Here is a 15,018-nt window from a genome sequence, read left to right as displayed (position 1 = left end):
AGGGAGGGGGGAGTCTTGTAGTGACAGTATCCGTCTTCCAGTGACCAGTCCTGACAGCCCAGCCATGAAACTGTACATTATAGAAAGTTCAAAGATTAAGACAATGGCTGGCATATTCACAGGGCTCAATTCTGTGTATTTGTAGGAACATATGAATGGAAGGAGCCAAACAATAAAAATGAGACCAATTCCTAGACTGCAGGCTCCTCGGGGAAGGACATTGTCAACCCACACGTCCCCACGGCACCCTCCACAGTGACACCCTGGCACTAATGAGAACCTCTCAGTGGTCCTAGCTGTGGGCAGAGGCTTTGATGACAAAGATGCTCACTAATTTTGTGGACTCAGTAAGGTCTGAATCAGGGGAAATCTCACAGCAATCACCTACTGCTTTTCAAGAGAGAGAATTTAGTCCAAAGACATGCTAAGATGAGATGGTGGGAGTGAAATGGTATATGACCTCATTAGATATTTTTTCTTTTGTACACACTCATTACAATTTGCTGCCAAAAATTGTTCCTATACTTTTAGTTTACTTTACAGGTTGCTGGTTTAGACACATTTGAGGTATGCTTTGTTTCAGAAAAACACAAATCTATAACAGATTCCAAGTCCACCTGATTCTGCTTCATGTAACTGTGTCCCGTTTTTTAAAGAGACCATATGTAACATGTATTAATAGGAAGATTCAAATCCAACGTACATTAAACCACAGATTTGTTGTATCTGGCAGTCGAACTGCAGAACATTTGTTCCTAATTTAACATATATACACAGTTTTGGACACTTCAAAGTCTATCAAAAATTTGTCAGAATAAACTGCTTTAATTAATCAAACATCACCAGAATACAAAGCCATGGTGCACAGATCGCCTTGTGTCTGCAACAGCCTAAAAAATATCAGTGTGACAGTGTCCAGGGTATGAACCTAGACATTATTTCTCTCTACAGCTAACAAATGTTTTCTTACAGCCCCACTTGAGTTCTCCCATAGGCTGTATGTACAACTTTTGAACCTTTCTGCTGTCAATCGTAATGATATTTTCCCATTCTCCATTACTGAAAAGTCTGCAATTTCAGTTGTTATCACGACTGCTCCACATCTTGTATTTACTTTTATTTAGCCCTAGGCTATGGGGCCAGGCGCCGTTAAGGGAAAGCCCTGGTCACTAGGTACTTTATTAACACGGGAGAAAAGCAAAAGATCTCATGAAAATTCCACAGGGAAAATGAAGCAGTAATCCTTAACGAAGAAAGAAATAGCCCAAGCAAATCTAGAAACTCAGTGTCAGCACAGCCAGCCAAAATATTCTTGGGTTAATATGCTAAATGCTTCTGCAGAAGGTACCAGTCTGACTTGTAACACGGATAAACGTTCAAGCAGGAATGTAATATAAACTGACATACTTTTGTCTTCCTAAGGTTGCAGGCAGTGTGTCTCCATGACTGTTGCTCAGGACTTCGCCAAGCTGCAGCAGGGTGAGAACTGGCCAACACCTTGTCAGCTTTCACTGCTGCTATTCATCACCTTGCAGGCCCCTGTGAAAGCTGGCAGCAATCATGTTGCTTCTCTCGTGCTATGAGAAAGATCTGACCAGTGGACCAGCAGCCCACCTCCAATCCCAGCCAACACAGGGTGGTTGTACATGCCACAGCGGCTTACTTCAGTTTAATTCTCCCTAAATTGAAGCAGTGGGTCTTTAAAAGCAACACTTCAATTTAGGGCGAAGTAAACCCCCATGGTGTGTACACAAGGGTCAGGCCCGATCTTTACTCCGCTCTCAGGTGACTAGGAGGGGAGGGTGAGCTGCCGGCGTGCCGAGTGGTCCCTGAGCTACGGGGGGGCTGGTGCTTCCCTCCGTGGCGGTGCCCCTCAGGTGGCACCTGCCCACAAGCACCCGGCCTGAGCAGTCCCGGGGGGCACCACAGCTGTGGAGGGAAGCACCGGGCCCCCGTGCAGCTCAGGCAGGCAGGCTCCAGGGAGAAAAAAAAAGCAAAACGATTGGGCTCAACACTTTTATTTTTCCCCTTCAGTGGAGCTTGCCTGCATAGGCTGCCACTGGGCTCAGCTGGGCCCCTGAGCTGCATGGGACCTGGTGCTTCCCTCCATGGCAAACTAAACCACCTTGGAGATGTTTTATTTCACTGCTTCCCAAAGTCATTTAACATGCCCCAAAGTCATTTAACATGCATTATGCCGCCAACACGTGCAAACGGCAGTGCCATTAAAGTGTATTATGCTGTCAACATGTGCAAACAGCTGCACCAGTAAAGCGGTGCAAAAAGGGGACATTAAGCTGCTATAAAGGCCAGTTTTGTGGTGTGTACAAGTGGCAACAGAAAGCAGACAAGGAGAAAACTGTTGCCCACTTTTGCAGTGGCAGCCAGAAGGAGTCAAGGTCACAGGTCTCTGTTCCTCCTCTGTTTCCTAGCTGCCTGGAGGAAACCAGAGGTCCTTCAAACTAATTAGGAAACCTCTAAGTCTGATACTGAGCTAAAAGATGGAGATCATACAGTTTCAAAGAACAGCACTGATGCTAGGGTCCCATTCATTTCCCTGAAGGACACTGCCTGGAGAAAACAGGCCTTTTGTAACGGTTCTTCAGCTATTAAGCATCACAGTCTGAGGGGCTGTGGGTGACTGGACACATGGGTAGGCAAGGGGGTAGAAGGAAATACTGGTGAGGTAAGTCAGATTAAATACAACACCTGCTGCTAGGGACAGATTCTGGAGAAGTGAAGGAAAAGGCAGGCAAAATGAAAGGAAAAGAAAGGAAAAGAGGGAAAAAAAGATGCTGCCGCTGTGATCTGTGATGGGAGTGAAGAGAGAACCATGTGAAGTGAACCCCAGAAAAAAAGATTTGCAAAGAGCTGGAGAGATGTAGTAAGGAAATCTCCTTTTCAGAAATGCACAAAGAAAAAGCTGACTGACAATGTTCCTGTTAAATACAACACACAACCATTTAACCCATTTAAATCAAGAGAAGATCTCTGCAGGCACGAGTGTTTTCCCTGCATCTTGTGGCTAGGTGGCTTCTTCCTTTTTCGATGAATTAGCCAAGAGGAAGTGTCTGCAAAGTGTCATCGTTCCCATACCTGTGGTTCAGCCTCTACGTTGACCCTGTAAGCTTGTGCTTTTCCATCTTCTGGAACGGTGGGGGACCAGGCCTTGGCTTCAGCTCTGCAACAGAGAATTAAAGAAAATCAGAACGGAGGGTCCATGAAGAGTGGGCATCTCTGGAGGTAAGCGAATGCGGTTTGGAAGCACAGCAGCGTTTGTGAGCAACATTCAGCAAAGCACCTTGAGCCATTGTCTGAACTAAAGTCGTGGTCCTTTAAACACTGTTTGTGCCTATTAGAAGATGATAGCATTTGTGCATAGAAACTGCATCATGCTATCTTTAGTCCTGCCAGGCAAGAATACTGGAGCAGGCTAATACCACTGCTCCAAGATTTTTTCCATGGGCCTGGATGCTTTTTCCATGGAGGTGTCCCAATGTACAGATGGGATTAGATCACTGACACATTTCTGTTCAGCTCAGTGTACTGGGCACGTAGGACCTGCTTTCCAGTTAGTTCCATATATTAACAAACCCCCTGGTTTTCACTCTAAAATGCAGGACGGAAGGGGCATTCACCAGGTCTAGTACGTGTGCTCACAGGCATTTCTGACAACATTTCTGACTTCCTTCTGGAGTGGAAGCACTGTCATGTCTGGGGTACAGTTTTCAAAAACAACCAGTTCAGAAGTGCAGAGGCACAGCAGTTAAGGTATCCGCCATATGGCTCTAGAGTGGAGAGTTTAGGCCTTGCTCTGGGTAGCACCAAAGACCACCAATTCATTTTGGGTAGGGAGTCAAAGTTGAGGCACGATACTAGTCATACGATACCCTTGGGTGGCTTAAGGCAAGCTAGGCATGTTACCTCGACTTAACTGAGGAGCCAAAGTTGTTTTTAAACATCTAGCCCCTGGTCATCTCATGACAACTGAATTGCTGAAAGACACGAACACTATTATTTTGCATTTTATCGCATGATTAAAAACAGGATTTGAGTCTACATGATCCCCATCCCTGTAATGTCCCAGAAGCCTATAGTAGATGCTTCTAACGTAGTTCAGGGCAGTTTAGGGCATTAGTTATAGGAACATTTAACATTAGAACAGGGCCAGATCACTTCAGCTTTTGTAAACACGTAGACAAAGCATTTAAAAATACATCCTTATCTGCATGCCACTTTTAAAATGGAAAGTAAATACTTATATGAAATGGCATCCTTTGTATTCAAGTGGCACCTACCCTCCAAGAGTATAATAGTATGCTAAAAACCCAGAACAAACTGGGACCCTTGAAAGCCACATGGCTAGTTAGTCAGAGCTTTGTACAGCCCTAATCCTGAGGTCATCATACTCTGGTTTAGACCCTGGCATAAATGAAAGCAAACTTGGAGCTGCTCTAGTAACTGCAGCCCTTCCCCACTTGGGGGGTGGGGGTGTCACCAGAGTTCAAAGTTGGAATGGGGGCAATGTACTTGGCCTGCGAAATTTGCTGAACAAGTGAACTCAGGAGAGGATGGTAAGTCCCAGTCATTTTTAAACTGGAGGGAACCTCCACCGTCTCCCTCATCTTCATCATGGAAAAGAAAGAACCAAAAACTGTATGCACATAACACAGAACTTTCTGTTTAACCTCAAAAGCCATGTGCACATCATTTTTTGGAAAATATGAGAAGTTTCCTTATTCCAAATAGGTGTAGCTTATTTGTTGCAGCCAAGAATCCCTTTGCTGGACTCTGGCCTTGATTTGCCACATACCACAGCTGAATTTGGTTTAATTATCTGCAGCACCTGAGTTTGGAAAACAAGAAATGCAGTTTTAACCCAGAAATCTCTGGCTCAAATGTTTTACCTACATTCTCTATTTCTCCTGACAGTCCACTTAGAAATCATCTGCCTGACCCAAAGCCTGTTAAAAATCAATGATCAATGAAATAATTCTACTGACTTTTAACAGGATTAGAATCAAGGCTAACAATCTTGATGCTTTCATTTTTCCATATCACTTCTGCTGTTTATGATAAGCTTATGAATTTGCAACAAGAGATAGGCTTGTTATTTTTACAGATTAATATTTTATTCTGATTAACTCTCATGACAACTCCATTCTGGGAAGGAGATCCCACATGCCCAGAAATATTTTATTGCTTGTTTCTTTTTGCACAGAAAAATGAATCTCCCAGGAGTCCTAACGTTCTCACCACACCAAGCCTGATTCAAGCTTAAATCGACAGCTATATATTTGGGAATTTCTGATGAAATTTCAGGGAATTTGAGGCATCAGAATGATGAAAACTTCTAATGGCTTTGGCGGGGGGAGTTCCATTGCATTGAATTGGTTTGATGTCGCACTGCAGCTGAGAATCAGACAGTTATGACATTCTTGTTCTGATCTGCTTTGACGACTGAATGCCAAATGTAGATTTAAAAGACTCCCTGTTTGCCAGCCAACAAAAGAGGAAGGATTCATAAAGGAGCTCCAGCTTCAAAAGATAAAGTGATAAAAATAATAAATTCTGTCTGCCTCACACTACCTAAGGAATATAGCCGTCGCTGTTTGCCCACACTTTGGAGTGCAATTACTCAGGTCTCCATAAAGAGCTCAAGTTGCCTGTACCAGGAACACAGGGATTAAACTTTCCAAAACTATTCAATATGTCTTCATAGATGCATCCTGAAAGATATGGTTGGAATGTAGTCCCTGGGCTCCAACTTGGAATCTGACCCAGAGAGAGAGGTTTTTGGAAAAAAAATAAAATCAAAAACTTCTCCACATTTCTGCCTCTCAAGAAAAAATGGTTTAAGTAGGAACAGGACTGGGCCCTTGAGGGGCTTTTCTATTGCCATCAAGGCACTGTCTAAAAGGGTCCGTACAGAGACAAGTTCTCTTCTCAGATGCACTGTTTTTGGTTGATCTGCTCTGCACTGACACCAGCATGACAGAAATCAGGGCTCAGCCTCAGGATGCCTGCAAGGAAGCATTGCAGAGCAGAGCAGATTGATCTGGATTGTTTCTCCCTTGTTTTTCATTTGGAAGAGTGGGATTTCCTGCCCAGGACCGCCCCCAGAAGTGTGCCATGCCAGGATATTTAGTTTTTTCTTGGCAGCTGAACTGTGCCTTACTGGCCTTTGTGCGCATAGTGAATGGACCCTTCTTCCCATTTGCACAATCTGTGGATGGGACAAGACTAGATAGTGCAAGAGCAGCTTCATCTGTGCCTACAGAGAACCCCAGAGGGAGGAGATTGATGTCCTCGAAGTGAAACCAGGAAAGCAGAAAGAAGTGAGCTGCACTGAGCAGCGCCCAGGGAGGAAGCGCTGGGTCAGTGCAGCTCCACACCACCCTGAAAGTAGGGCTGTGCCCTAGGGCACAATTGAGCTCTGGGAATCTATGTAATGAAAATCAGACCTTGCTCATGTAGTAGGTGACAGATGAGCCCTCGTGCTTGACTGTTTCTAATAGGTAGTTAAATTTATGGCTCAAGGACAAGCAAAGTGTTCTCAGATGTGTTGTATTATGTTGTAAGGAATTAGAGTCAGTGATGTGGAAATCATTACCTTATATCAACAAAGCTCCACTGCAATTCTGTGTCTGCTGTGACAATACTAAGAAAATAACTAGCAGTCCTTTACTGCCATCTGTTTACCCAGTGGTTGTGAGAACCAACCCATTATGGAGGCATAATTAAAAAGCTAACAGAAACCACAGACACCTTGTATCCTGCCTTACGTTCTTTTTTTCCAGGAAATTCTTAATGTCATTTTAGAAAAATTGCTTGCATGTGGAGGCATATTTGACTGAAAAGTTTTTCATCTGGTAGTAATCTGGAAGTCTTGTTCTCTCCATTCGTAGAATTGCTCTAAAAATAAATAAATAAATCACAGGAATTCCTGGATCATATTGTGTTTCTGATTCTGCCACCCCCTTATCAACTATAATTTAGCATTTGGAAGGATAACTGACAACCTTGGACACCACAGTCCCATCTTGCAACCCAAGAGGTGTGACCATAGAGACTGCAGCTGCTAAAACTTCCAACATGGCCATGTCTTTGCTAATGGCTAACCCCTGACTGATCCATCACCTCTGGAGATGAGAGAATAGTTCAGTATTCAAGACTGTGTATTTGTAATGAGTCTACAAACAGAGCCTGTTAGAAGCTAGGCTGAAACCTCTGGTGGCTATGAAGTAGTGTTCATAACTCCATGGGATAATTTCCTCTTGGAATCTGTTGAAGACTAGCACTTATCCAGCAACGGAGTTAAAACATCACACCGCCAGACTGACACAGAGGGGAACTGGAACAAATGGAAACAGGAGGCAGTGTAATGAACATTCGCCATGAATCCTAATGAGTAGAAATTGGATTGGTTAAATTAAATGCTTCACTTCAACAAAGCGCTTAAGCAGATGCTCAAAGCTGAACATGTGCTTAAGCTCAGCCTCATTTATTAACAGCATGCAGGCAGGCGTTTCAAGTTAAGCACCGCTTAAGCACTTTGCTGAACTGGGGCTGCAATATTCCTCCTCCACGGCACGTTCTGAGCAGCTGATCCAGCTGCGGGGATCCAGCTGTGGGGCTTCCTCCTTCCTCTCCTTCCTTCTGGTTAGTCTAGTTCCCTGCCTTCTGGGCTCTGTGCAGATATTGTTTGCTTGATTAATTCAGGAGGAGTCCAGAGGGAAAGCTGTGATTCACTTTTCCAGTTGTGCATTTACTGGAAACTTGGGACCATCATATAGTGTAATATTTCCCATATCCCAGCAATATTGCTGCAAATGTACGTATGAACTTCCTCTCAAGGAAGTCTCATTAAGCTTAATAGTACTGACATGGCAACCTGCAAAAGGACACTGACAATGTTAAGGTCTGGAGTGTTTTAGGGATACAGTTTCAAGAGGGCCATTTTCCTCTTATAAGCACACGGTCGCTATTCTTTTGGGGTAAAATTCATCCTCATGCAGAGACCAAGCACAAGGCCTGTGTACCACAAGCTCCCCAAACAGTTTTCCATGGAACACAAATGGTGCATAGGCCTTGTACAGGCCCACAGTATAAGAGCAAATGTCTGCTTTTGTAAGGTGGAGAAGAAAGGCAAGTATGGTTGGGCTTTTGGCACAGGATTGTGGTTAATACCTATGGCAGTTCAATGCAAGGGCAGAATTTGGTTACAAGTCTAGAAGTCACTATAAATGAAACGATGAGATTCCATGCTATTCTCTCTTAAGCAGATCATACCTGATCTGATCTGTTCACAAGTAAAAAGTTGAGCTGATTGGCACAGTCTCCTTGTGCTCCCCTCTCTGTAACCATCAGTTGTCTCTCGTCTTATGCTTAGATCTACATTTTCTAGGACAGGGACTGCCTTTTCGTTCCACGCCTGAACAGCACCCAACCTCAATGATGCATTTGTCCACAACTGTGGTTTCTAGGCACTATGGAAATGCAAACAAACAAAAATGTGATTACAAAACCAAGTGATCATTCCCAGGATATATTTTGGCTAGGAAGAACTTCAGAAACCAGAGTTTGGGATAAGAATACACACCAGCGATGAAAAACTAGTAATATTTGGAGTTGGAAAGCCAAGAGAAATCTAGGTCACCCTTTTCCAGCTAAACCTGGGACATTTTTAGTCAAAGTAGCTACAATCAATAATTTGTTTTTACAGCAAACATATTCCTTTTCCTGAATCTTGGTATGCACCCGACTTGCAAAAGTTGGCCCCTTGTGCACATCCGTGTTTTGCATTCTGGTCACAAGCTTTTAGGGCTGGTAACTTCAACCCACTTTCCTGGCTGAGCACAGGACCACTAAGCACGTTGTAGGCTCTAGCACTGTGCATTCAGCAGCACAAAATCCAGTATTTTTTTACCCATAGAACAATCTAGCCAGGGAAAGGAGTGTGACGCTGTGGCAGAGTTGATGTTAGTAAGCTTCAAAACCAAATTTACCCTGCTTCTTTGCAGGCTATCAGAGTGCACATATAGTACATATCTCAGACGGAGGAGAGAGTAAGTGCATCCCTTCCTGGTTTGATGGTCATCTTCCTGCATACCTTTGAAACAGCTTCCATTAAAAATAAATGAATGTAGGAAAGATTTACCATGAGATGATCTTTATCATTTGTTTACATTTTTTTTTTTAATTGAAATCTTTGGCCTCCAGTCAGACGTGTAAATTTTGTGTTTAAAGAGCAGATTCTCAGTGTAGTGTTTCTGTAAGCAATAATTCATTGCATGGAGCGGGGTTAATAATAAAAAAAATATATACCTTCAAGCAGCTGCCATAAACCTGCCATGTGACTCTCTTCTGGACATATCATGATGATGGATGAGGCACATACTATACTACCTTGGCTCCAATTTTAACAGGATAAGTAAGGATGACACTGAAGCATGCTAACTGATTTATAGGGCAAGTCATCCTAAATTGTTCTGGTAAATCTTCATTTGTACCATCACTTACTTTTTCCCACGTAAACCAGAAGATGCACTGGTTCTAGCCAGTCCTCCTAAGCCCACTTGAACTCCTGCCCTCTGATCTGAAAGCCAGTAACTGTGACCCTAGTGTCTGCCCCCTTGCACAGGAATGCATTACATCAGGGACCATGTGGGAATCGGTTACATAAGCTGGCTTCATTCAGAGCCTGATGAAGATTTTCCTCTGCTTCATTCTGAACAAATGGGCTACTGTATGACTTTGTTTTCTCCAGCACTGGTGTCTGAAATGGCCCCACACAGACAAAGACACAGCTCTACTCGAACTGAAGCCAACAGGAGTTTTTCCCATCTCCAGTTTCTTCATAGTAAACAAGTCTCCAGCAGGAGTGTGGTCCTTGATAAAGGCAGTCGAGATTATACATATGCTGTGCAACCCTGCACCCACCCAGGTCAGCTCCAGCTCCAGCTCCAGCTCCAGCTCCAGCTCCAGCTCCAGCTCCAGCTCCAGCAAGCACTGCATAGGGGAGACCTACCTGGTAGATACTATGCTTTCTCCCCAGCACCCAACTCTTGAAAAAGGGTGGGACATGCACTCCTCAGGCAGCCTGCCATACCTCCCCGTACAGGGAGTAGGGACATTATATCCTCCCCGCTCCCCAAGAGGGACCAGCACTCACATGTTCCCTATGTACAAGCTTGCATGAGCCCTATGCACAAGCTAGCACAGGTACCATAGAAGACTCCTTGGCCCATCTCCCCTTTCTGACCCATCAAGGCAGGGACAGGCACAAGCGTGCCAAGTCCTGCTGCCACTGATGTCTACTTTTGCTTCCGTGCAAATGTACTTGTTGTCTGACACTGCTTGCACTATGTCAGCAGACATCGGTGAGCCGTGTCAGGCCTTGAGTACACTTGCACTGAAGCCTTATGTAGCCGTCAGTGCTCTTCTGCTGAGCTTCACTTACTCACAGCTCTGTTCTCCAGCAGAGGTTTCAGCAAGGTAGGGCTCCAAGCTCACTTAATAATTTCTTTTATTTTGGGTTAGAAACAACAGCTCTTTTGTAGTAACAGAAGCTGCAGTGTAACCACAAGGGATGTTAGTACTTAAAAGGAGAGAGAAGCCCGTCTTGCAGAAAGGATTTAGAACAGACATAGCAATGGATAAGCAGTGACATGACAAGGTGTGTGGTTATGTTTTATACCTGCATGCCTGAGGTGCGCTGTAAAGTATGGGGCTCCCTGCCAAATGCCTTTGAGCCCGCACACAGGGTATTGTGAGTGTGCGCGCGCATCGGTATGCACACATCTATGGGCTTGAAGAAGGAGCATCCTAACTGACACTCGTCTTTGAAGTCTGTAATTATTACACCGCTGCGGAATCCATTGCCAGGTTTATGAAAGGAAAGCAAGCTTCGTTTCTTTGGAGACCGCCACTTGGAAAACAAAATTCCCAGGGCGTTACCTCGTCCTGGCTTCAGCATTTACAACTAACTGTAACAAAATGAAATGCTGCTCCGTCGAAACGGATGTCGAAGCGGAACGCTGCTGTTGCGCACAGCCCTACTAGCCACTGCTTCAGCGCAACTGCACCAGCTGGTTACAGAAAAATCAAACTAGAACCAGTTTTGTCCAACTGGCTCCCCCAAACCACAACAACCCATCGGAGTCGAGGGAAGGGACTCAGTCCTGTGGAAGAACGCTCTTAAATATTAGCCCGACTCATTACATGGCCCAGTTCTCCAGGTACCTGCCCTCCCGTTTGCTTTTTTGAATCTCTGAAAGCTGCTTGGCACCTCTGTGAATAAAGCATCCTGTTTACATGCTTAATATCGGCATGCACATTTGAAAACTGGGGCTCTTTGGTGAGCAGCAGGCTGTTCATCAGCGAAGGTAGGACAGCTTCCTTGCAACTGTGCTTTTCAGCCCAGGTGTCTTATCGTCTCCTTTAGTCCACACTACGGTCCTTCTTATGCTTTGCCCGTCTCGCAGCTCACCACCTCGAGGAGAATCATGCTGCCAGAAATCTTTCGGACTGCCAGCTTCCACAAAAACCAACTCCAGAGGTCACTACATCTGGAAAACGTGGAGGGCAGCTATGTTACCTGGACAAGTGGTGTAAGTGAGGGGTTTTTTTTGCTCGAAGAGCCATTGACTTTCACAAATGGCTGATGGGCACCATCATGCTCAGGACAAGAGTCTAAGACTAAGCGATCTGAAATCCCATTACAGTTAATGCAAACTACATATCACAATCCTCAAGGAAGCTTTGAATATCTCATTTTAAATATCTCAATATTTGGTTCTCTGCTGTGACCAAATCATTGCTACGATTTTAAGTGAATTGTGCCCAGTGCAGAAAAGAAGCAGGGAACTTAGTTTGATACTACAAAATGCATCTTTTGCTAGCCATAACAAGGGAGGAAAATATTCAGACTGCACCTTGAGTTTCATTTACAAGAGAGAGAGAGAGAGAGAAACCCCAAAATACTGAAGACAAAATCTTATTACATCAATCACAGTATTTGTCCTCCAGTATAAATACTTTGGCACTTGCTGACCATGAAACTGCGTATGTGTAACACAAGTACAGTGCTATGAGAACTAACTAATAACTTGAACAGAAACCACACCTTGACAACTTGGTTTAACCAGCTCATATTACTCATATGAGGAGATTTTAAAACCTGGTAGCTTTGGCTGCTCTTTCAGGCAGGAGTATAGCTCAGCAACACCTGCAAAGGGGATGCTGTAACTCTTCACTCAAATTCTGTACTTTTTTACATTGGCTCTATGCACACTCCCTTCATGTTTACTTTCCATTAAGTCACTTAAATTCCAGTTTTGGTGGTGTGAACATTTGTGCTATTGAATTGCTGAGTTTAAGTACATTTCAAAGTTACGCATGTGCTTGCATGTGTGCGGGGAGCGTTTATGCAGTCATCCCACTGGGGAACAGAAAAAAAATACAGATAAACTACCACTTATCTAATCTATCATAACCACCAATGCTTTAATGCTGGCATGACCAACAAGTGGCATGGGCAGCCTGTGCGTGGAACATGGCAGACTGCTGCAAAGGGGATGGGCAGTATAGTGGCAGATAAGGAAGGGAGCACAGGGCAGGACGCAGAAAGCTGAGCAGCAGCTTGGGTAAGGGAAAGGGGTCTGAGCAGCATTTGATAAGAGTACAGGGCTAATTTGTGGCATGCTGCCAAAAAGGTTGCCTCTCTTGCTCTAATGTTAAATTAAGAGAAGAGAGAATTTTTTGCATTTATCCACAGTCAGCTAGAGGTACACCTCACATGGCTAAAACACCATTTACACCTTGAGTTCCTTCCGTCAAAAGACAGGTGACATGCAAAAGTTGGGCAGCACGAGGAAGCCTATGGTGCCTGTGCTGTACCCACTTGGTGCTACATAAAATCCAGTCATTCTGAAGTTTTATACTTTATACATCACCAGATTATAGGAGTGCCTTATCCAAGTTAAGGCTAGAGGGGAACCAACCCTAACTTATGCAAGGACAGACAATGGGTGTTAGTGCTGTGATGTCCAGGGTTGTTGTTCTGTCCCCTTTCAAAAGGACAAAATTCTTTGTTTATATTAATTATTCCTCTAGTCTGATTTTCCTTCTGAACTTCCCAGAATTGAGTCAAAGGACATTTCATGAATGCAGTTTGAAAAACAAAACCAATTTTGTTAAAATCCAAATCCAGCAGAATGTCAAGGGTTCAGCAAGAAAGGGCGCTGGGTGAAAAAAAATCCCAAAAGCAGCAAAAGGATGAAAGATGTTCATTGAGAGGTTCGTTGGCCTACCCTTGAATATGATAATTAGTCACATAATCATGGCTGGACTGGCAAGCTTTAGACAGTGCCAGATATTCACTCAGCAGATGCAACAAATAAATAACCCTGCCATTCCAGAGATGTTATGTCCATGTTTACCACTATTTTTAAAAATCCTAATTTTAAAAGAATAAGATTTTTATACCAATCTATAAAGCATTTCTGGTCATAAGCAAAGTAGGGCAGGGGCAAGAGGGGGTGATATAGACTGCTGAAGGATGTTCACAGGATAGAATAGTATCATACTCAATGGCTTAATTGGTGAACTAGGATGGTACCTAAAGCCAATTCCATACAGGGCTAATTACTTCAAACCTCTCAAACTGAAAAGACTTTCAGTAGTGTGAGAATAGCAGCACTAGACAACAAAACCCCAAACCATACCTATTATCCCCAGGGATACTTGCTTCACTAAAATTATGTCACTCCTTTATTAGAAAGGCAGCACTTAAACAGCGATTCATTTTCAGTGAGGATGTAACTCGGAATCCGTCTTGAGCAATGACTAACAACTGGGCAGAATTAATTGGCAAGTCAAAGGATCACTTGGGACAGAGGAGAGAAATCCAACATCCATGTCACCAAACAGTCAGTTTGGCCAAGCTAAGAATAGATATAATAAAATGTTACTGTAGTTACTTTTCTTACTGTATAGTTTTCCATTTTCCCTATTCAAAGGCAGACCTTACATAGAGATTTATTAAAATTAACTGTTAAAGCATCAAGGCAATTGTGCAGATTTATAAAGAATTAGGTAGCCAGGTTTGAAACAGCTGCAAAATCTAGTCCTTAAACTAATACATGAAAAAAATCAGCCACTTTGGATCCAGTTTCTCTCCTAGATGCATCTGCACTACTCTCCTAAAAATGAATGGATATTGTGCATGGACACTGAGAGGTTTCTTATCTCCCCAAAACTGGCCACGTGTTGCCAGGTCCTTTACCATTTTCACCAGTTCAGTGTCATTAAGGTCAGATGGACAGTTACAAACACAGTCATAACACCTGCACAAAAGATGTGAACATTTCACCTAGCAATTCCTGCATCAAGCATGAAACTCCTGGTCAAGTAATAAATGTTTTGATTTAGATTTAGAGCCTTTCGGAAAAAAACATTGCACCTTCTCTCAAAAGTTCAAGTGACAGAGAGTCCATCAAATTTCTTGGTCGATGGTTGTAAAGGCAAAATTACGCCTGCTGTTAAAAAATACACCCCTTATTTCTAGTCTCAGTATATCTAGATATAGCTTCAAGCCAGTAGATCATGTTTTGCCTTTGCTTATTAGATCAAAGAGTTAGTATCAGAAATACCCTTTACGTACAGGAGCTTCCATCATCTCTTAAGGTTCTCCTAGATAAGTCAAAAAGAAGGCCTTGTTTAGTTTCTCACCATAAAGCATTCTGAGCAGCTGTCAGATTAGTGGCGATGTGTAGGGGGTGCACAGGGGTGCACATGCAGCCCATGAGAGCACCATGCTCCCTGCTCAGGCAATAAGAAGGGGGGCAGGCAGGAGTGCCGGTGCCCACCCTGCGAGCGCCAGCTGGGGAGTGGCAGCACTGTAGCCACTTCCCAGCCCCTGTGATTGGCCGCAGGGGACCCCCCTCCCACCCCAGTCACTGACTGGTTGTGGGGGGGCAGGTGCCCCCCCCCCCCGACTAAGGGGGCCCAGTCACC

At 43.9% G+C, this 15,018-nt stretch overlaps 1 protein-coding gene across 1 annotated transcript in view; it reads right to left on the bottom strand.

The window, feature by feature from the left end:
- PDLIM4 (PDZ and LIM domain 4) overlaps positions 1-15,018 on the bottom strand; it is an 87,394-nt gene that overhangs the window by 64,297 nt on the left and 8,079 nt on the right. Inside the window, exon 3 of the mRNA XM_019505977.1 lies at positions 3,097-3,181. Coding sequence (XP_019361522.1) covers positions 3,097-3,181 — 85 coding nt within the window. The remainder of the gene's footprint in view (positions 1-3,096; positions 3,182-15,018) is intronic.

Source organism: Gavialis gangeticus, unplaced genomic scaffold, assembly GCF_001723915.1.
Source record: "Gavialis gangeticus isolate Ggan-Ray unplaced genomic scaffold, GavGan_comp1, whole genome shotgun sequence".
In the NCBI taxonomy this organism is placed as follows: Eukaryota; Metazoa; Chordata; order Crocodylia; family Gavialidae; genus Gavialis; species Gavialis gangeticus.
Note: the sequence above shows the minus strand (reverse complement) of the source record. Positions and strands in the feature narration are given on the sequence as shown.